The 23,988-nt window shown below is 37.8% G+C and overlaps 2 protein-coding genes across 3 annotated transcripts in view; one reads left to right on the top strand and one right to left on the bottom strand.

Annotated features, from left to right (window-relative positions):
• The window catches only part of LOC135083714 (octopamine receptor beta-2R), a 195,766-nt gene that overhangs the window by 125,315 nt on the left and 46,463 nt on the right, over positions 1–23,988 (bottom strand). The gene's annotated exons all lie outside the window — the stretch shown is intronic.
• Positions 1,536–4,460, top strand: LOC135083958 (uncharacterized). Its single transcript, XM_063978720.1, has 4 exons — positions 1,536–1,663; positions 2,576–2,774; positions 3,415–3,557; positions 4,243–4,460. The coding sequence occupies exons 2-4, from the start codon at positions 2,632–2,634 to the stop codon at positions 4,422–4,424; spliced, it is 468 nt and encodes a 155-aa protein (XP_063834790.1). The 5' UTR covers positions 1,536–1,663; positions 2,576–2,631; the 3' UTR covers positions 4,425–4,460.

Below are 23,988 nucleotides of genomic sequence, written 5' to 3'. Positions count from 1 at the left end.
TTTTTTTATGACTGTTAAAATATTTTCTTTGACAGGGCTAAACATTAAAATTAGATATTCTATTGAAAATTAATATCTTTACAAATACAATATTTGGACAATTTATTAATTATGCTTGTGTTATGGGTGCTAGCTAAACAGATATACTACACAATATTATACTTTTTAAATAGATACAATACATATTATACATAGTAGGTAACACTCAGACCCGTCACAAAAATTAAAATTCATCATTTCGATTTCTACCCGGCCGGGAATCGAACCCGGAACCTCTCGGCATAGAAGTCCGTTTTAGAACCACTACACCAAACGGCCGACAGTTAGTAATAATTTGCTCTATACTAGTCTTGTACTCCCATTAATGGCTAATATAATTTGAAAATCAATCATTAGACCGCGGGGACGTGACCAAAATATTCTAGCAAAAATCAAAACCAAAGCAAAAGTGTTAATACATAGTAAAAGTTAAATAAAATTACATTCTTTGTTTTGTAAAAATCCTTTTGTACTTGAGTTTTATTCCACCAAGACCGATTTTATTGGTAAAAGTTTTCAAACGCAGACAACTAACAATTAATTTATTCTGACTTCAGATTAAGCTTCCAAGTTTACTCCAATTAATATTCCCTGAGTTAGGGCTAAAGCTCACTATAGCGACGTGCGGAAAAAAATACATAATTGTTATGTACGGAGGACAATACCTTCTATGAAATCGTATCTAGTTATAGGTAATACATTAAAATTTGTAATAAAAAAGTGTCTTTCTGTCGATTATACATAATTAATTATACAATGAGCTAAATCAAAACAAAGTACCATTACCGTCTACCGTTAAAATAAATCTGCAAAATAATTATGGAACGATGGAGCCTAAATAAACTTGTGCTCCTGAACAAACGTAATTTTTTGACATTTAAATGTCAAATTATGACATCTCGGGACTATTCCCACCTTTTTCCCACCACTGCAACTCCTATGTAGCCAGGATCTACAGCTTGACCGCCACAAAACCCAACCAGTGAAGGTCAAGTTTGTCCCGGGGAAAAGTTAAACTGTCATTGGACCCGCAACGAAATTAATCAGAAGAACATAGGAGGAGTTCGAAATTAATTATGACATCTCTGAATGTTAAAATCTAAGGTCAGCGAATCTTATACCGTGTAATGGCTATGCTCACGTAACATTGGCAAACGTAAAAACACAATAGCCATAGAGGAGAAGAAGAAGAAGAAGAATCTTTATGCCAATTTGGAACATTATCACAAGCTAAGAATAAGTTTGTAATTTTTTTTACAGTTAGTAGTATATTCAACCAAAATATCTATACAATATTATAAATGCGAAACTAACTCTGTCTGTCTGTCTCTCTTTCACGCCTAAACCACTGAACCGATTTGATGAAATTTGGCATAGAGATAGTTTGAGTCCCGGTTTTTGAAACAGGGACGCGCGCGATAAAGTTTTTCTGTGACAGACAAAATTCCACGCGGGCGAAGCCGCGGACGGAAAGGTAGTCACTTATAAGAGGTACCGCCATGTAGTGTGAACTCAGCCTAAAGTTCGGTTAAAAAGAAAATTACCATTTACCTGTCAGCACTTACCATTAATGAATGTAATTAAAAGTTGGACGCTGTTAATTAACTCTCTCAGTAAACAGAGAGTAAGTAGTAGTCAACTTAATAGACTGCATATTGTGTTCGCCATTTTTGTAAAAACTGCATCGCGATGAAGATTGCGTTTTTGCTCTTTCTGCCTGTTTCTGTATTATGTTATGGTATGACTATTTTTTTTTCATCATCATCATTAATTTCTTTAGTGTCGACACCGCCTTCCCCTTCATATTTGTTTTAAGTAACTGTCCTCACCATAGGTAGTCTGGAAGAGATTGCTTCATAGCGATAAGACAGCCTAGTTGTACCTTGTGTGTTCCTTTTCTTTCTGTTCTTATCTTTGGTGTGCAATAAAGTGTATTTATTATTATAATTATTCAGCCGTAGGACGTCCACTGCTGAACATAGGCCTCTCCCAATGATTTCCGTAATGACTTGGTAGCGGCCCGCATCCAGAGCCTTCTTGCTATCTTTCTGAGGTCGTCGGTCCACCTTGAGGGTGGACGTCCTACGCTGCGCTTTTCGGAACATACGTGGCCTCCGCTCCAAAAAAAAAAAACTATTTTTTAACAATATACTATTATAGTATTGTTGCAAGCCATGTCAGATCTAACACCATAAAACTATCAATCAATCATGCAATTTTCGAAACCGGATAAGGTTTTCTTTTTTCACCTTTTTTTCCCATGTTATTCCCATACTATCTTCTATATAAATAAAAATAAATTGATGTTCGTTAGTCTGATTAAAACTCGAGAACGGCTGGGCCGATTGAGCTGATTTTGGTTTTAAAATGTTTGTCGTAGTCCAGGGTAGGTCTAAACGGTGAGCAAATACGCGCGCGGTATTGTTTTTCTGTGACAGACAAAATTCCACGCAGGCGAAGCCGCGGGCGGAAAGCTAGTTTTAAATAGATATGTTGCATTTTTATATTAAAGGCAAATAAATATTTCTGATTTCAGGCAACTATAATCCAGAGAACTTTATAGTGCCGAAGAAGCCGAAGGCACATAAGCACATGACTAGCACCGGCCCGCCGGATTACACGACCAGGGAAATGTTCGTTTTCGAAGGAGTGGACTACGACATGCTGCCCGAGGGGTATATCAAGGAGAAGAACAACGACTGCAACGCGTTGCACTTTCGGTGCATCGAGAACACGTAAGAAAATACCCATTACCTAATACTATGTACCTAGGGCATTTTGCCTTAGGCCACATACATAGCATAGTATTAGGTAGCCCAAGGCTGAATGTTATCGCGATATGTGTGGATAAGGTTTAAGCGATAATCAATTTTGAAGTTCATCGTCACCATTATTTCAGCCACAGGACGTCCACTGCTGAACATAGGCCTCCCCCAATGACTTCCACATCGCACGGTTGGTAGCGGCCTGCATCCAGCGCCTCCCTGCTACGTTTATCAGGTCGTCGATCCACGTTGTAGGTGGACGTCTCACGCTGCGTTTTCCGGTACGTGGCTGCCCTATCGGCCGGCATAGGCATTTTGAACTTAGTGTCAAGTTAATCGGAAGTTGACAGTTAACACCATCCATCTTTGACTTCAACTCGACATTTGATTTCTGTGTTACCCTGATAAATATATCAGTTATATCAGCGGACAGATGACGTTATAAAGTTTGAAAGAAGGCGCTTCCTACCTGGAAATCATGCCTACTTATGTTGAGCAGTGTTAACTTTGTTAAAAGAAGGAAACATCAGGCATCAGTTCATTAGAGAAAGTCCTGCAGCAGAGACTAATGATCTGATGATGATGATGAAAACTTCCCCTATTTTTTCAGAATCCTCATGAACCATGTGTGTGGTTGGAACTACCACACATACTACTTCGAAGAATACTCGGGCCCATGCGAGATCGAACTACGTAACTGCTTTCATCGGCTTAAGAATAATTTTCCTATCAAAGGGAATAACATGAGAAACAGTAAGTAATGAACCCATTTAAATTGAGGGTTTCTATCTTTGGAAAATAAGAGTTTGATGTCACAAGAAAAAGTGAGCTGTATTATTCACCAACGAACTATCGTTCGTTTCAGCCGAATGACTTCCACTGCTGCTGGACCTATGTCCACCTTTAGGACCTTGTTGCCCCATCGGCCGTCGGTTCTGCGTACTATGTGCCCTACCCATTGCAACTTCAGCTTGCTAATCCGTCGGACTATGTCAGCGACTTTAGTTCATTTACGGATCTCCTCATTTCTGATTCAATCTCGTAAAGAAACACCGAGCACAGCCCTCTCCATCGCACGCTGTGCAACTTTGAGCTTCTGTATAAGGCCTATAGTGGGAAGCCACGTTTCCGAGCCATAAGTCATCACTGGTAACACACATTGGTTGTAGACTTTCGTCTTCAGGCACTGAGGTATTATCAGAGAAAAGATGTTGCGTACACAAACCAATCACAGAGCTTTATTCAACACTATGCGTTTAACTTTGCACAGCGTTTAGTGTTGCTAAAATTAAACTTCACTTAAATAAATAAACATAGAAAATAAAATATTTCGACCAATTGAGAACCTCCTTTTTTTTGAAGTCGGTTAATTTAAAAAATATTTATATTTATGCAAGCATTTGTGAATACGGGTGTTACTTACTTTAAATCTGTTCAGATTACATATACTACAACGGAGAAGGACGCAATTGCGTCCACTACGCCAGGATGGGAGGAAACATGTTAGAGAACTACTTTGGGGCCGGCAGAAGGAGCATCTTCAAGAAGCTCGGCTTGGACCGCAAGCCTTACAAGGTTCGATTCCATGTAGTGCCAGATTATAAGTACGAAGTCAGTTAAGTAGTAGCTGGTGTCAGAATTTGAATGTGGAAAATTTTCTGTATGTAATTATTATTTTTCTAAGAGTACAATTAATAAATGGGAAATAATTGTATTTTAAGAGTTTTTCATTTCCATGAACTTACCTAAATTATGAAGAACTGAAGTCTGAAGTTGGTATAATAATGGTGCTTACCTGTAACAAAATAAAATAAATTATTATTTCATGAGTAAAATTAAAATTTGTATTTTTAACATATTTTTTCCAACCTAATTTTAATTAAATCATTCCCAACTGTCTAAACCGAATTTCTACGCCTTTTTCATCTCCAAATAATTTTATTACCTTCCTTCCCTCATTACCAAGCATTTTTTTGCAAACGCAAATTGAAGGCACTACAAAACGGCCGTAGAGTTAACCATTCGTAATAATTTAACGAACATTCCAGAGGCTTGTTACGCAGATCGTCGAAATAAAGGTGACTTAAGACTAGAGCATTTCTATGTAATGTATCGTTTCTACGAATGGTACAATACTGGTAAAAGTTCAGTTACCAAAGTATTTTTTATGCATTTATAACAAGGCAGGTATTTGACCACAATCGCACCTGATGTTTTTTTTTATGCATAACAAGGCAGGTATTTGACCACAATCGCACCTGATGTTAAGTGGGATGCAGTCTAGGATGGTACATATCTGCCCTGTAAGTGCTTATTCACTCTCGCCTTGAAGTTAATTGGGATGCAGTCTAGGATGGAGTATTTTCAAGTAATGTAACGCTCCTGAGAATGCTCGTCACTCTGTTCGGCGTGTGTACCCTTATTACTTTGTTGTAGGTACCTTTCGTTTACTCTTTGTTGAAAATGTGCATCGGCGTGCAAAGGCTCGACAAAATTTTACAATAGTACGCTCATTGGTTTGTACAATTTATCATCATTATCATTTTAGCCACATATTGTCCAGTGTCCAATACTGAACATAGGTCTCTATCAATGATTTCTACATCGCCCGGTTGGTAGCGGCCTCCAGCGCCTTCCTGCTACCTTTATGAGGTGGTCGGTCTACTTTACAATTAGGTTGTAACAGAATGGCGAAGTCGAAGGAACCCGATCCCGTGGCAGGTCACCTATGCGTTGGACTGACCAAGTAAAATCGGCAGTGGGAGACGGCGTATGTGACTGCACCAGACAGTCCGCCAACAGAGAGAGATGGCGGGAGATCGTGCGGAGAGTTGTATCCGCCTCTACAACCGATTTGAACAACGCCTCAACGTGAGCACGAACGTTTGCTTTGTCAAAGGGTGAGACACTAGAACATACCATAGAGCGGTTCGTTGTTCTCTTACAATGCTCTTGCTCTCTTACAATGCTCTAGTCTACGCTCACCTTTTCGCAGATCGTCGAAATAAAAGAAATGCCTCCATTCCATGGTTCAGGGGCCACGGTTTTAACGACCGCTTTGATATGGCCCCCGTATGTCACAGAAAATGAGGCAATAACATTTTTATTTCAGGCATAAAACAAAGCATAGTCAATTGTTTTAAGTTCATTTTTCCACTTTGAGTAATTAGTTTTGTTATTTGACTGGGAATATTACAAAGCTTTTACAGTGGAAGCAGTAAGCTTCTTTATATTTTATTTATTTCGTAATAGAAATAGTTTGCGTTATACTTTAATTTCGTTCTGGGGTCCAACGAAAATGTTGCCTTCATTCGTTCGTCCGTTTCAGCCGAAAGACGTCCACTGCTGGACAAAGGCCTCCCCCAAGGATTTCCACAAAGACCGGTCCTGCGCCGCTCGCATCCAGGCACCTCCCGCGACCTTCACCAGATCGTCGGTCCACCTAGTGGGAGGCCTGCCCACGCTACGTCTTCCGGCTCGTGGTCGCCACTCAAGAACTTTCCTGCCCCAGCGGCCATCAGCTCTTCGAGCTATGTGCCCCGCCCACTGCCACTTGATTTTAGCGATTCTGCGGGCAATGTCAGTCACTCTGGTTCCCCTACGGATCTCCTCATTTCTGATTCGATCTAGCAGGGAAACTTCGAGCATAGCACCTCGGTTGCCTTACTCTGGGACAAACTTGGATTACATGATCAAGACTTTGTTAGCGGTAAAGCTGATGATCCTTGTACTAAACATACATGGAAGTTGGCGAATTCTTGGCTACCAAAACTTAATTATTGCACAAAGAAAGAAGAACTATGAAGAAGGAATAGAGTTGACAGCCCAGAAAAACTATCTCAATTAGTTGCTACTTTTATATTCCGCATTGCACTCTCGTTCGTTTCAACCGAAAGACGTCCACTGCTTGACAAAGGCCTCCCCAAGGTTTTCCACAAAGACCGGTCCTGCACTTTACGTAAAATTTATTTGTGTGCTTAGTGCAAGTTTGCATTGAACATCGTCGCAAGCGATTTCGTCAAAAAATCTAAAGATTTTAGTCCTTGAAAATATTCTAAGGATGAGTTTTAGCAGAGTAAATACAAATGAGTAGGTCATCTTCATAGAAACGCACCGAGCGCGGTTTGTATGTGAGCGCGCCAATACGTATGCGGCGCGCACGCATACACTGACAAAATTCAGCGCACCTCACCGCTAATCCACGCTAAATTTTGTCAGTGGTTTTAGTGCAATAAGCACACTTTGGCATCAGTTGTTACCAACAAGTTATGATTTACTTTTTTTTTTTTAACTTTACTTACTTTATTTGTAACTAAAACGGAATTCTTCCTCCCTCTTTCCTCTTCTATTTTCCATAATACCGAACTGTGCGTCAGAAGTTTCGAGAAACCCAACTAATGAAGAGCAGCCGGCTGACTAATGTACATAAATCTGACTTTATTAATCTGTGGTATAAAATGCTACCGCTGGAGACATTGCGGAATTGAATAGTGATGTCAGTAGGCAGATGATATCGATAAAAAATATATATTCATAGACTCAAAGTGAGGATGGAAACAAGATAATTTGATGTCTTACAATGTTCATGTCTTTTTATATTTTTTGCAACGATATAAGTCTATTTCCCGCATGTAGGATGTAGGGTTTCATAAAAAACCCAATTTCCTTTTATTTATGATACAAGAAGCTTCCATGGTTTTGACGTTAATGGTATCGACCTGTGGTAGATATTTAAAAAGAGTTCTCGTAGACTTATAGTTCTTGTTTCCATTTTTTTATTAATCATCGAAATATTGAATGGTAAGCCCTAAAAACCCAATAATAAAGGTTTGAGATTTTTAAGTGATTAATAAGTGTTCAGCTGTCAGTCCCTTTATTTATTTTAAGTAAAAATCATATTTTCATTACAAATATGTAAAAAAACGTAAGCTGTCGATTGATATGTTGGCAACACTATGTTCCAGGCTTTGCAATTTTATATGTAAGGCAATGCAATGCAAGGAAGCTGATTTAAAAGTTTTAATGAAGCTCTTACATTCCCATTTTGTATTTTCTTAGTAAGTATTTCCTGGAAAATGCAGTCTCCTTTTCATATGTCACGATAACTAAGCAAACATAATAATGCGGAGATTGCTATAATATTTCACTGTAATCATTCAAATGAGTACGACAGAATATTGTAAGTAACTGATATCAAACAACTGTGTGTAACTGTACTGGATTGTTAGTGTAATATTCTAAACTATTAAATGTTCCATTTTCACTATAAATTATAACTGTTACGGGATTTTGCAACAAAACACTTTTATAAAGGTAAACGTGGGGAGGGTAAATATATGTTTACCTTTAGAAAGAAAGAAACATTTATTACGATGAACATCACTTAGTTAAGGACAGAGAACGTATGCAGAAAAAAAAGACAGAAATCTACTATATAAAAATAAGTCGGGTTTTCCTCCCTGACGCTATAACTCCAGAACGCACGAACCGATTTCCACGGTTTTGCATTCGTTGGAAAGGTCTCGGGCTCCGTGAGGTTTATAGCAATATAAAAAATTCAGGAAAATTTAACAAACGAAATTCCACGCGGGCGAAGCCGCGGGCGGAAAGCTAGTAACATATAAATATTACAAGGAAATAAAAAGTGAACTGAGCAGTGCTATCCTGTCGCAACAGCGATGCCCATCGCAATGGGACTCCACTCAGCATAATAATATGCCGTGGCCCACGGTGGGGAAGGAACCACGACCCTGGTTTTAAGTGGGCACAGTTCTAAAAGAGTTTATTGCAAAATCCCGTAAGAGTGATAATGTAATGGGTTGTTAGTATTGATTTTTGCCACTTGACATTTCAAACTCGCAAGAATTACGTCATGCTTTATTAATATACTAATTCATGCCTTCGGATTTGACCGCATAACTTTTGATGACCACTAATGGTGACTAACTTTTTATGACATCCACAGAAAGTGGAGTAGTGGTCCTATTTGAATCTATGTATATCTATACCAAAATACATCAAAGTTGTATTAGTCATGTCCAAGCGTGAAAAGGTGACAGACAAAGTCACATTACATATTATTAAGTATAGTTATTATGCAGCACGTGGATCCATTCATACAAACGTGCAATTTATTACAATAACCTCATTCATTTGAATGGATAATATAATCGAATTCATTCATACAAAGTGTCATAATAATATAATAATGATCACTAAGTATTGACTCGTTGACGAGGAGTGTGTTTTTATTACACATAATTTATTATGATGGACCGAGGTTTGTATTTGATTTAGCCGAATATAAACAATGTTACATGTTACTATGAATTTCAGAATGTTTGTAAATAAATAAATATTAATAAATAAATATCCTTAGACATTTTACACTGCGCTTCTAGTCCCAAACTAAGCCAAGCTTGTACTATGGGTACTAGACTGAGGTACTAGACAACGGATATAAACATATTTAAATACTTTTTTTTTGTAAATACATACCTACTTATTATACATAGAAAACACCCAGTCCAATTCAAACAAATATGTTCATGCACACCAATGTTTGTACTGTGCGGGAATCGAACCCGCTACCTCCGGAATAGTAGTCCGTTTCGAAGCACTACACCAAACGGCCGACTACTACACCAAATGGACCAATATAATATGTCAATAAATAATTAATTATATTTGTTTTTCCTAGAACTGACTTTCATTGCTGTGGTATTATAATCATAGACTTAATTAAGTTCTGAAATATTAATATCGTTGTAAGAAAAAGAGCCAAAACAGTTTTTGACTTACTAATGTCCGTTTTCACCATCAATCCCTAATGTTTAAGTGACCCCTACGTAAACAAAATTCATGTTATGTTTTACCACAGGGGTCGCTTAAAAATTAGGGATTGATGGTGAAAACGGGCATAAATCTTACTAATTACTAAATAGGCTAGATATATTAATTAAACACCAGGTGCGGTTGTGGTTAAATACCTGCCTTGTTATGCATAAAAAATCAGCAAATCGATTTCGTAAAATCATTTTGGACAATGATGGTAGCACCGACTTTTAGTTGGCCGATATTGGCCCCGATTTTAATTTGTATGAAGTATCGGCCGATAGCAAATCGGTGTAATATGCGCACTTTCATACATCTCTATACTGTTTAAAAGCCCGACCCAACAATCGACCAACTAAAAATCGGCTAGGCTTAAAATTAATATTGTTGGCCATTTTATTCGACTCTATCAAGTCTTAAATGAAGCAAAGCTTATAATTACGGCAATCAGACGACGGTAATAAATCATTTTTAAGCCCCGCGAATCGAGACTCAATAGATATCTTGGGGATTGATTGGATAATGCAAGTACTTATTGTGACATTTTCTCCCCAAATGAATTTCCACTCAAAAACTTCAGTAACAGTAAAATCCCAAAGTTTACGCAATTCATAATTACCCAAGCAGAGTAATGTTCAGAATCCGACCCATTAGTCATTCGGCCTTAGATTTGTTCAAACAATGATTGATTGTTGCCGGAATGCCCCCAGAAACTTCCCAAAGAATTTTACTCCACCATTAATATTTCAAAATTGAAAGGAGTTTGGCAATAAGTTCTATAGGTCCGTAAGTTTAGGGTTGTACATTTTTTCCAAATATAAAGCTTAAATAATGAGGCTTAAATAATGGGCACATAGTACGCAGAACTGACGGCCGATGGGGCAGCAAGGTTCTGGAGTGGAGGTGACGTACCGGAAAGTGCAGCTTCGGACGTCCATCCACAAGGACCGACGACCTCATAAAGATAGCAGGAAGGCGCTGGATGCAGGCCGCCGCCAACCGGCCATTGTGCAAATCATTGGGGGAGGCCTATGTTCAGCAGTGGACGTCCTATGACTGAAATGATGATGACGATGAATGAGTAATGAGTATACGGGAAGAGCCTGGATGCGGGCAGCGCAAGACCGGTCGCTGTGGAAATCCTTGGGGGAGGCCTTTGTCCAGCAGTGGACGTCTATCAAGGACTAATATTGTAAACTTAAAAGTTTGTATAGTCTGGTCCGTGAGCACGTAGAATTTTGTCCAATGACCCCAAGCTACCCATCCTTATTGCTTGCGCGTAATTATGTTGCGCACACTCACTCCGAGCTCGCACACTCACTGCGGGTGCCAGTCGCACAGTCACGACAGCAATATAATTACGTGCGAGCGATAAGGATGGGTAGCTAGGGGTCATTAGACAAAATTCTACGTGCTCACGGACCGGGCTTTAGATCAAATGAATGTGACTTTCGTACTTATATTGTAAATCGAAAGACTCTAAGTTTGGATGTTTATTACTTCTTTACGCAAAAATCTGCTTTGCACTGGAACGAAGTCGATCCTGAAATTCAAACTCCTTTTATGTTCTTCTGATTAATTTTATGACGGGTCCAATAATAGAGTAACTTTCCCCGGGGACAAACTTGACTTTCTCTGGTTGGATTTTTATTGGCAGTTTGCTGTAGGTAGATCCTGGCTACACAGGAGTTGCAGCGGTGGGAACGAGAGGTAGAAATAGTTCCGTTTTTCACGCAAAAACTACGTAGGCAAGACTATGTCGTTTAATTTCGTTATTTGTGCGTTCTGTCAACCCTAATGATTTAAACAGAATAACTCACTTAAGTTATACTTTATGAATAAAGATCTAGTTTATTTCGGCCGAATGGCTTTGTCTCTGAGGCCTCAAGCCTGGAATGAAATTTGAACGTTTACTTGTTTTAAAAGCGTGTTGTATATTTTTGGTTAAATATTCTTTTGGGACACGTTTCTGAGAATAGGGTTGGACAAAAGATCGTCTGAAATAGTCATTTTGTTCAAATTGTATTTGTGGAGGTACGATTTGTCTATGAAATGGCAGATAATATAAAACCAACATTTAATGCTCTATTGCTCTTTAAAACGGGCAGATTTTTGACGGTAAGTATGACGACACTTTTGGCCAATCACTGAGATATTGTTGCCTATTTAATTGTAATGCATCATTCGACTTTTGACATGCTGCCAAAAATCATAGAAACTATAAATCGTTGACATGATTCTTTTGAAATAAACAGCCGAAACCAAACCTCTGGGCTGTCGGTGGGCTTGGTGTACCTAGATACGATTTTTCAAGAAAAATGTTTAGTCTGAAGGGTTGAAAATTACAAAATCAATTAAACCCATACTTTCAAATTGATGGACAAAATGACTACACATTTTGCACACGACTTGGTTAAGTAAAAAATGTGTAATTAGGTAGTAATATTTCGTTTCAAAAATTATTAAATGATTACATAAAAGTTGGTAAGCTTTTAAAAAGGGCGAAACTTAAAAGTAGTTTGTTGTGCCGCAGAATAGGCTACCCAGAATGACATAAATCATATTTTACCCCACCGCGTTTAATTGCATTAAGGCGACTACACATTAGTGTAAATACTTGTAACAACATCGAGCTGAGTCAGATGTTTGACGATGCGAACGTTAAATTTTGCTGAATCTGTAACACATGTCATTGAGCAAAGCTTTGTAACGTAATTTAATGTCTAATGCACTAAAATATTATTAATTCATGTAATCATGAATCTTTTTATATGAGCGCGCAATATGTAATAAGGTCTGTGGTCAGACACTATTTGGAAAAAGCAAGTGTGTAAAAAAATAACATGGCAGAGAATGAAATTCCATCAAAATGTAGAATATTTCTGTAAATTACCAGAAATAGCTAAACACATACATGTGTGTATGTAAACACTAGGCTCTATCCCCTAGAGTCTAGAGGCGCATTCCACCAATCAAGCGGGATTCTATTGATGCAGGATCCCGCTAAACTGAATTGTCATGTGAACAAACATATTAGGTGTGTTTGAAATTCGAATTACAAAAACACAAGAAACATTTCATTCTTCTTAGGCTGAGTTACACACTTGCATCATCTTTCTTTAACTTTGACAAACGTCAAAAATCTGTCCAACCCCATACAAAAAGCACCGGTTATTGTTATTATTACGATTAAAATAAGATGGTGCAACCCAATCTTAATCTTATTTAGTTACAACCTAGCAACAGTAATGTAGAGTCACCTTTTTAATTTAATTCTGTAATTAATCAGCGCAGCAATTACTAACTAGGCTCATTTGTAACTGTAGCCCTAATTAATGACGTCACCCTTGACTAGTTGGATGCTAAAGATTACTGAAGGAATTACGAGCGTTTTGTATTCGTTCCACATAAAATATGGCCGCCTAGAATGTTGGGAATGAAGAATGGGAACAAATAAAGTCTAGTTATTTGTCTAATTACATTTTGTAATGCAAAAAGTGAACAACATTAATGCCCGTATTGACAAACGATGCTTGCTTAAGTGAAGCAGAAAATCTAACGTATAGCGTTGAATAGAGCTCTGTCTGTGACTGGTTCGTGTGGGGTGTGTGAGCCCGACCCTGTGCGTCCACGCGCGAATACTAGCGGAAGTATTTTGATTGTGGGTGTAATTTTGGTTATTCTGTGACATGATTTCAAGTTTCTAACGGATTTACATGTCAATGAGTATGGAGATATTTTTTTAGTGCACATAAGTAAATTTTATCCTGAGCGCTTATGAAATCTAACATCTTCAAATAAAGAATTCCTGGGACTCGTTTATCATCCCAAAATCGTATGTAAAATTTTGGAATAATTATAAGTAATTTTGAGAGCTTTTGTCTATGTAGCAACCTCAAATTATACCCAAAATATCTATTTATTTACGTCTTAAGTTTATTTATATTTTGGACAGCAGAAAAATAAAAATAGACGAAGCAGCTAATTTGTATACATACTGCTCTGTTCCACATGTAAGGTAGCCTAGGCCTCTTTTGTAGCAACCCTGAGGTAGCAGAACCTTAATTACCACGGAACCCCCGCCCTTGAGCCAACCGCGGATATCGATGCTCCGCGGCGGAAATGGGGTTCCAGTGTTGGGAATACAATCTACGTTGTTACAGGTTCTAAACAAATACATTCTTAGTACAGACAACAGTAATTGCAGTTCAAATTCGTTTATAAGTACGCTTATAATAACCCTCCAATAATCCTCGCAGTCAGGTAAATAGCTCTTTTACGCGTCCCACCACCCTACCACTGCTTCGGGACAACAAATGGGCCAGTGCTGAGAAGAAGCAGCGCAAGAAACTCGGTCATTATTGTCAACCTCTTTTTTAAGGGTTTACAAACGGAACTATTCTCACCTCTCGTTCCACCGCTGCAACTCCTGTGTAGCCAGGATCTACTGCTTGACCGCCAATAAAAAGAAAACATTAGCCGCAGCATTTAGTTTAGGAGTCGAGGAGAGTTGTTTGTTTCAGCCAAATAAAGAACACTGCTGGACAAAGGCCGGGACAAGGATTTTCACAAAGAACAATGATCTGGTAAAAAATCTGGTATTGGAATGCATTAATTTGACTTCAAATGTAATATGAATGAACGTCATAAAAAGCCAGTCTTCCACATAACTAAGCGATTAGCACACATCGCATATTTACCGACTTCAAATGTGTATGCGATAGCTTTAGAGTAGGCGCACACCGTTGATTTTTCGTCGGCCGATAGTTTAGTCGGGCAGTTGATCAGTATGGGCATGTATGGGAGTGCGCACACTACGCCGATTCGATTTGGCCGATTCTTCATACAATTTAAAATCGGGCACAACTATCGGCCAACTAAAAATCAACGGTGTGCGCCTACTCTTACTCAAATTTGAGGTAGACACATCGTGTGGCCAAACCTTAAAACAAAACACGTCACCGAAGCGATTTCGCCAGCTCAGCGCTCCACGTATTTTCATTCAAAACCCAGACCTTTACAATACACCCTAGACCGAACCCTAACTCAATGGACCAAGGTCCAAATCGGTGTACACATAAACTGTGGGCACTCCTGACCTCATTATTCCCTTCCTTTGTCCTCTGGCGGACTTAATTCTGCTGCAAATGCCAGCGCCACTATGAAAGTTCCGATGCCGCTTCATTATAGTATGCTATTCTCTTTTGGGCTTCATATTACAATTAGGTACTTATAAAGTAGGTAGAACTAACTACTCAAATTCAAATTCATTTATTTTGCAAGTAGGCTTTTAAAAAGCTCTTTTGCACGTCACATTATTTCAACCCTTCGGAACCATAAATAGGCTATAGTGGCTGCTGAGAAGAAGCAGCGCAAGAAACTCGGTCACAGAACTCGCGGGTTCGATCTGCAGTACAAAAACACATACATAACAGTATGTTATAACGTAATTTTAAGCAAAACGAGTAAACTAGCTCCAGAAAGGGTCTAATATGCTGTAAACTGTTTATAAATGGATAGATAGAACACACTTTATTGTACACCACACAAGACCAGAAAAGAAAAAGAAAGAATATAAAAAGATACCACACAATTTAAGCGATCTTATCGCTATAAAGCGATCTCTTCCAGACAACCTAGAGGACAATAAAGGCATTAACGCCCGTATTCACAAACATTACTAAAGCCTGGTCCGTGAGCACGTAGAATCCCGTCCAATGACCCCAAGCTACCCATCCTTATCGCTCGCGCGTAATTATACGGACGGGATTCTACGTGCTCACGGACCAGGCTTTACGAGTTGTCACAGTGCGCGTGGACCCACAGGATCACACACGAACCAATCACAGACCTCTGTTCAACGCTGTGCGTTCGATTTGCTGCTTCACTTAAGCAAGTATCGTTTCTGAATACGGGTGTTAATCGCATTACAAGTTAATAATTGCATTCAAATTCGGCTAGTAACAATTAATCTTTTAATATGCCTGTTTGTGAAATACAAAATGGAGACCAATATTTAAATTCCAATTACGTTATTTAAAGCCCGATGTCGATGCGATTGTGGATACAATGGGGCAACAGACTGGTTAATTGTATAGAGGCTTTGTAGAGATTTGGTCAGCAAATGAGTTTCATAAATTATTATATTTGAAATTTATACAGGGTGGAATTTTGTAATGCCACCTGGAGGGAAAGTACTCATAATACTGTAGATAGAAAAATTTACTCAAAGAAAACATTTAATTTAACCTTTATTTTTAAAAAGAAAAAGAACTGCATTCAAAGATTTCCAAAAAATTACTTACCACATCCGGGAACCAACTAAAATCTGTTAAAAATTACAGCCTGTATTTTTATTGCATCAATCGTTAGGATTAAGTATAAGGATGAAATCTCTCCAACAAACTTGATAAATCAAATGAAAGGAAAACCAGGTACGATTTCTGTGTGGGGAATTTTCGAAAAATGTTCGGAAATCTTTGAATGCAGTTCTTTTTCTTTTTAAAAATAATGGAATGTTTTCTTTGAGTAATTTTTTCTATCTACAGTATTATGAGTACTTTCCCTCCAGGTGGCATTACAAAATTCCACCCTGTATAGTGTATAGGTTGCGGTGGTAGAGTTTGGACAGACACCTTTTACCTGAGCGGAGGAAAGGAAAGCATGATCACGAACACCCCCAGAGATAGGTAGAAGACTTGGTCTACACACCCCACATTGGCTAGAAGGGTTTGGGAGTGATGTTCACATTTCTGTCCCTAATTGCCTTTTATAACAGGCGTGGGAAGAGTGAGATTATGAGAACCACACATTAAAAGCAATTTATTACTTATAAGGTTTTCAAAATTAAAATCTCAAGACATGACGTAACTGAAGCATCCAAACTGCATAAAAAATATATTATCAAACATAAATTCAATATAAAATTGTTTTCGCTATCTGCTATTTTTGCAACAAAATCATGGCATCTACGAGTATACATTTATCTAGTCTATGTATTAAACCATTCGGAAATCCGTTAATAGATAAATTAATGAAGCTTAATCGTATTTAAAATACATAAATTATTCACTATAGTCCATGCTATAGTTTTGGATGAAATGAAATTAGCGAACCAATTTAAACTGATATAAAGTAGGTACATACCTACACTGGTAAAGAATTGTTTGTAATTTATTTTATTTGCTGGCACAAAGATATTATATAAATGTGTGTAATTTTATCAAGACTTGACACTTAAGGATATTGGATGCATTGCGACATTTATTATTTACATACATAAATATTTTAGTATTTATACGCAACCTCATTAAAATCAGCATAACTAACATCATCTACTTGCTTATCCGTACACAACATTCTTTGTAATAAATATTTTACAACTAAAATACCCTGGGTAATGTATTTTTAAGTTCCAATCTATCTCCAGACCCAATATTCTTAAAATACATAACATATTCGACTACGAAATGTATAAAACCGAAAGATTTCTACACAACGGCTATTATTACTCCCATTGTTAATGTTTGATATAACAACCAAACATTTCCGATCCGAAAAACCCCAAGGAGGTAACAAAAATATTAATATTCCGAAGTCATTCAGGATTCTAACGACATCGTCGGTAATACCACTTCCATCAACAAGTAATTTTGGAAAGAACTTGATCAAAGACTTAATAAATAAGCGTCGACAAGAAATATTAACTCGGACAGAAAAAATATCGAACAATATCGAACTGGGACATAGCGAAGGGAATACAGCTTAAACAGTCCAAGAAATTAAGTTTCGAAATCTGTATTTTTTGGAGACAAATGTCGTAAAGGTAGTAGGGAAGCGCTGGACGCAGGCCGCTACCAATCGATCAACGTGGAAAGCATTGGGGGAGGCCTATGTTCAGCAGTGGACGTCCTATGGCTGAAATGATGATGATGATAATGATGAGACAAATGACCAGACGTTTCTTCACATCATCATCATCAGAGGTACCTATTTTAGCACTGGTGTTAAACTGCAAGTACACGACCGAGGCAATCCAAATTACTCGAGGCAAATGAAGGATTTGGCCTACCCTAACCCGTATGGGGTTGGGCAGGTCTGATGATCGCAGACGAGAAGAAGGACCGTAGCACTGAAGAATTTATACCGCCTTCATCGTCAAAAGCTTAGGTGTTTCCCTAGGTAGATACAACTTCTTCTACTTTTACACCATCAATCCAGACTATATCCAGCCTTAATGCACCACGCTTACACTAATTTATTACTACCGGCCGCCCGCGATTTCGTATGCGTGGATCCCGTTTTACCCCCTTCATCTTTCTTACGCGGTTTAGATTTTTTCATACAAATGTTTTTTTTCCGCTAACTCCCGTACCCGTGGGAATTTTGCAATATCCTGTTGTAACTAAGCTTTAAGTTTACTAAGGTACCTGCATGCCAAATTTCAAGCATCTAACTTAAGCGGTTTAGATTTTTCATACAAAAGGATTTTCTCGCTAATTCCCGTTCCCGTGGGAATTTCGGAAAATCCTTTCTTAGTGCACCTCTACGGTACCTAAGCTACGTCCCTTCCAAATTTAACCATTAAGGCTACACACGCGACGGAAGCTTAAAAAATGGAGTAACTTCTCCCGTTTTCCCAAAATTTCCCTTCACTATCTGCTCCTAAGTATACTATAACCTGCCCAGGAGTATGAAGAATAATTGTACCAAGTTTCGTTAAAATCCGTCGAGTAGTTTTTGTTCTTATAAGGAACATACAGACAGACAGACAAAAATTTTACTGATTGCATTTTTCTGATTCATTGATAGTTACCTATTTTGAAAATAAATTTCATGTACAAAATTAACCTCTCTACAGATTTATTATAAGTAGGTACCTATAGATTAACTTATTTAAAGGCAATATTGGTTTGGCTGTTTTATTTAAGCTGTGCCTCCCCAAGCTGTAACTTTTTGCGAGCACCTAATTTATCTGAAGAGATATAGAAATAGGCACTTCAACCGGAGCGGCGCGTTCTCAATCCTATTGCTTTGCGGGAAAGTCTATTTATGCTTAATGCTTCTTGTCTACTCCCTCAGTGTTGTTGCGATGCGATAGATTTAAAAATAAGGGTGCCGTAATTCATTTTACAAGCTTGTAGAGTCATGTCACCTGTTTGTGTCCATCATTCATATCGTGTCCAAACTATGGATCACTCTTTAAAACACTAACGTAATCGAAAGTTTTCTTCTATGTATGCCAGGATGTAAGACAAGTGATATTGCTAAGTATTTTCCACAGGAGGAGTTCGAAGTTAAGGTTCGGCGATTAATTTCGTTGCGGGTCCAATGACAGTTTAACTTTCCCCCGGGACAAACTTGACCTTCACTGGTTGGGTTTTTATTTGCGGTCAAGCTGTAGATCCTGGCTACACAGGAGTTGCAGTGAGAATGAGAGGTGGAAAAAAAAAAGTATTTTCCACAGATTTTAAAAATTTCTTTGGACGTGAATTTATTTATAGGTTGGTGGACGTGACCAGGCGATAATATGAGGCTATGTGTTCTCATAGTCGTATCTCTAATTTTTTTCATAGAGTTGACAATGCTAATTGTTTATTTATGACCTCAGTGTTTTCCTTTAAGAAAATACGATAAATGAATTCACAATCAAAACGGACTTTTTCTAAGTAAATAATGACCTAATACTAGCAGCAACTTTACCATTTTCCAGACTATTGTAGGCGCAATTATTTCTGCCCAGTGGACCGTAACCTTCTCAACTTGGCGAATATCCCAAACGAGATGATCCCGAAGGTTTACGCTTAATCAAACAAGTTCATAGTATGTGGTGTCGTCCAAAAACTCATACAGGGTCACACTTTTAGGTCTGTATTACGATTGAGCTTTAGTACTTGTGTGTGCTGCTTTAAGTAATTGCTAAAATCAAGTGGCAGTGGGCGGGGCACATAGCTCGTTAGACGTAGAGACGATGGCCGTTGGGGCACAAAAGTTCTTGAGTGGCGACCACGGGCTGGAAGACGTAGCGTGGGCACTAGTGGGTAGGCATCCTGCTAGGTGGACCGACGATCTGGTAAAGGTCGCGGGAAGAGCCTGGATGCGGGCAGCGCAGGACCGTGCATTGTGGAAAACCTTGGAGGAGGACTTTGTCCAGCAGTGGACGTCATTTGGCTGAAACGAACGAACTTGTGTGTGCACGTGTACATGCACATAATGATTGTGTATGTCTTTCAAAACTTTTGAAAAACGAACAGTAGCGAGCCACCACGCATGTAAAGTTAGTTAAAAAAGGCAATTCAACGTCGATTTTTAACCCTACTTATACGTGGACCTTATAAAGTTAGGGAGGTAATGAAGGCACTCGATGCAGGACGCTTCTAATCGGTCATCATGGAAAGCACTGGGGGAGGCCTATGTTCAGCAGTGGACGTCTTATGGCTGAAATGATGATGATGATGGGAATACATGGGAAAGTTTGTGATGACAAGTGGCTGGATGTATTTACTCCGACACTTAAAGTACTGAACCGATTTAGATGACATTTGGTAACATAGGATAGTTTTTATCCCATGACACGCTTGCAATTAAGACTCTTTGACGATCGCAAGTAGAGCCGTGGGCAAAAGTAAGTTTATTAACAATGTTTTACGACTCCATAACTTTGGATAGAAAACTTTTTAAATAAATAACTTATTATGGCCACCTACCTCCACTCAAAATATGGCAATTTCTATTTATACAGCCTGTATAACCAGTTCATCTTTCAGAAAATTCTGTGCCAGCAATGTAATGAGTTTCGAAGAATCTATCCAAGTGAGCATCCGACGTTTTGGTTAAGCAAAGTTGCCAACTATTCCCTTTATATTGGGACTTCCTTGAAAACAAATCTTGTACGATAATAATATACTACCCTCAATATGACGTCATCTTGTGAGCCCACAGTTGCAGTCACTATTGCAAAAGTAATACAGGATTTTTTTCGTTTCTTGCAGAAAAAATAATATTGACGCAATAATTAAGGTCTTAACCCCTCTAGCCAAGAAATTTATTATACGAGTAAGCTTGTATTTCAACGTATTAATTAGAAATAATTATTATTTTTATAATGTTGGCTTTCCATGATGTTCACTATTTCAATTTATCTAATTTATTTAAAAAATGAGTAGGTCTAACACGCAAGCACCAAACTAAAGGGTTAATTCACAAATGAAAGTATCTAGCAATAGGCTACATTAAAAAAAAACTTTTATGCCTGTTTTCACCATCAATCCCTAATTTTTAAGTGACCCCTAGGGTAACACATAACAGGAATTTTGTTTTCACAGGGGTCACTTAAAAATTAGGGTATGATGGTAAAATCGGGCATTAGTCCATCAATTACACTATCAGAAGATATTGCACAGGTATATTTTTATTGTCAATCAAACAAGTAATTACGAAGTTATGGTGCGTTGAAGTTCCACATTACGTCACAACTTGACCATAAAACTCTTTGCAATCAATCAATAGCACATTAAGCACTTTACCACAAACGTCAATGTTCAAAGACCTCGTAACCTCAAACATTCCTCAGCCCATTTAAAATTGGACCATATCTTTAGCCAGGTAAGCGCCATTCTAAAAAGATAGAGCCTAAAGCGAACAATCTTTATTCTGCAAACAGGGCGAGTGACATATCAGGTTTGAATGAGAAAAAAGTGCGGAGCCACGCTGAAATGGGAACACTCGAGGTTGGGGGTGAGTGGGGAGTGTAAAGAACCGTAACTTGTTACAGGTTTTTTGCTTTTTTTGAGAAAATCCTGTGGTGCAGCTTAGAGATGGAGTTCTGTTTAGATGGGTTAAAAATTGGGGAATTAGATCAGTTTGGATGGAGATGGTAGGTAATTATGCTTTAACTCGCGGAACCCTAAGGCCCAGAGCAGACGGTGAAACGCAACTGCAGCGAAACTGCAACTGCTAGTTACTTTTGAGTTGCATCTAAGTTTCTGCCATAGCGTCCGTTCAGAGACCACGCATGACGCAACCAGTTTGAAACTTTCAGTTTCATTCATCAGAATGATCAGAAAGTTGCAGTTTCGTTGCAGTTGCGTTTCACCGTCTGTTCTGGGCCTTAGTGGTTGCATAATCTTTATCTTGAAGGGTTAAATAATTTTCGCTCTTTAATGTACTACCAATAATACACATGTTATTCTAACCAATTTGGGTTATATTACTAAACTGATAAGATTCACGTAATGCAATCATTTTAAACACTCAACCATAGATTTATTTATTTATACTTCAATGCCAAAAATATTAACATTAGGCGAATCACCTAACGCATAATAAATTGAGTCATGATGAAACTGACATGGTCAAAAAGGTACCTACTTGCCTGTATAATAAAAAAACTGAATTTTATGGATGTGCTTTTAGTGAGCACTTTTACACGAATGAAATAAAAAGCATGTCTCAAAAAATAGAGAATATTTTTACCTCATAAATATAGCTTCATTTAAAAATATAAATGACATAAATGCCATGGAACCAGCAATTCTCACCCTGTTCCAGTTTGACCGATATTCACAACAGAAGCTGTGTAATGAAAACTAGGCTACGGTGGAATGAGCGGGATATCAACTTTTCGATTTCAGTTCAATGGGGGCTGGAGCTTTTTGAATGCACTAATGAGCTTTTGTAAGCTACGAAAATCGCTTTGAGCTTTTTTTTGTAAAAGTTTGAACCTGTGGTTTAAGTCCTCCTTGAAAGACCTTAATATTAAGGGTCAGCCACACTATTTAATCTTATTTGTGTATTTCTTCTTTTTTCCTTAGGTTGGGTTTGTAAAAGCATCTGTTTCTAGTGATCATTTGTCTAATCATTAAAATATCTCATTATTTATTGTTAATGACTAAACTCATATTAACTAAGGATAGTTCATCCATCCCCACCAAACTCAGCAAGAAAAAGTGTAAGTATTGTTAAAAAAGAAATTAGAATACTTTTAAAAAATGCCATTATTTAACTACATATGCAATAAAAAAACTTAACATCGCTCTAAATCTATGATATAATTCAAAAAAATAAGGAACCATTTAAAAAAATCTTCCACTGAATGGTTAAACTGTGCTGTACATAAAATCCTTTGTCCAATTTCCATCACGCAATTTCATTTACCGATGCATTTATAAAAAAGTGTTTGCACAGTTGTTGGCTGGAGGATTTTGTTTTTGCAAAGTGAGGCTGACTGGAAAACAAATACACTCATTTTTATTAAGCTTAATGCAAAATGAATGATTTGCAAATGTAATGCGGCTTATTAAAGAGCTTTTGATTGTTAATGGCTTTATTAATCTAAGTTGTTAATATTGTTTTTTGTAACGTAGTGGCTGTTGAGGAAGAAAAATAATAATATGGAGTGGTAAAATACAATATATTTGTTTGTATTTATTTTTATTACGTGGTGGTCAAGAGGAAAAAAGATAATGGAGTGGCAATTTAAAATGTTTTTTTCAAATGAGATCTTTAATTATCTTTGGCATTGAGTAAATGGAAAGAATGACTCTATGATCAAAATCTAAAGTTCCTGGCAGTTTGATTCTTAGGTGGAACATGGACTGGGTAAAAAAGTAATTTGTGTTACCTAAATACTAGGCTATAACAACTGCTGACAACTGCCTACTAAAAGTGCGCTGTCTGCCAGGTGTCTAAAGAAAACAACTTACTCAAAATATGAGTACAAACACGTGCCAAAAACACATTATTTATAGACCCATTTCTTCAAATATTCCCTCAAATACACCCTCAAACTAATATCTTGTCCAGCTATTTGGACCTGCAGGCTTATCCTAAAATCTCAATATTTGCCCGCAAACGATGGATATTGGCAATAATATTTGCGAAGCCAACATTGCCAACAGTTGGTGTTTGCACAGATCTTGGTGAAGCCTCTAGACGCATGGAATGGGGGAAAAGGGGAGGATTTAGCTGATGAGTTTTATTGTTTCTGTTTATTTGGGGAGTAAATATTTTAGGAATTGTTATAGTTTCATTTTGTTTATTTAGCGATGTTAATCTGAATGTTGTTGGTGCGTAAATTAATAGGATTTTAATACATCAGTGTGCTTACCATGAGTTTACGTTAGGTGTGCTCGCTAGCGAGTATACGTCAAAAAATCTATGAAGATTTTAGTTCTTAAAAGTAGTCACTAGCGCTATAAAATCTGTCATACATTAATGTCATTTTTTACGCAATCGCAAGCGAGCACATGTACCGTAAACTCATGGTAAGCACACAGACATAATCTATTATGAGGCCTCTTAAAGTCTAACACCAGAGTTGTGTTTGACACCAGTTGTGGCAGCCATAATT

Source organism: Ostrinia nubilalis, chromosome 24 (assembly GCF_963855985.1).
Source record: "Ostrinia nubilalis chromosome 24, ilOstNubi1.1, whole genome shotgun sequence".
NCBI classification, from domain to species: Eukaryota; Metazoa; Arthropoda; class Insecta; order Lepidoptera; family Crambidae; genus Ostrinia; species Ostrinia nubilalis.
The sequence above is the reverse complement of the archived record's forward strand: the minus strand, read 5'-3'. Positions and strand labels throughout refer to the sequence as shown.

Excerpts from the sequence above, each read along its gene's own strand:
- LOC135083958 (XM_063978720.1), top strand. The coding sequence starts at position 2,632 with ATGACTAGCACCGGCCCGCCGGATTACACGACCAGGGAAATGTTCGTT. Across the intron at positions 2,775-3,414 it reads TTTCGGTGCATCGAGAACAC|AATCCTCATGAACCATGTGT; the intron begins GTAAGAAAATAC and ends CTATTTTTTCAG. Across the intron at positions 3,558-4,242 it reads AGGGAATAACATGAGAAACA|ATTACATATACTACAACGGA; the intron begins GTAAGTAATGAA and ends AAATCTGTTCAG.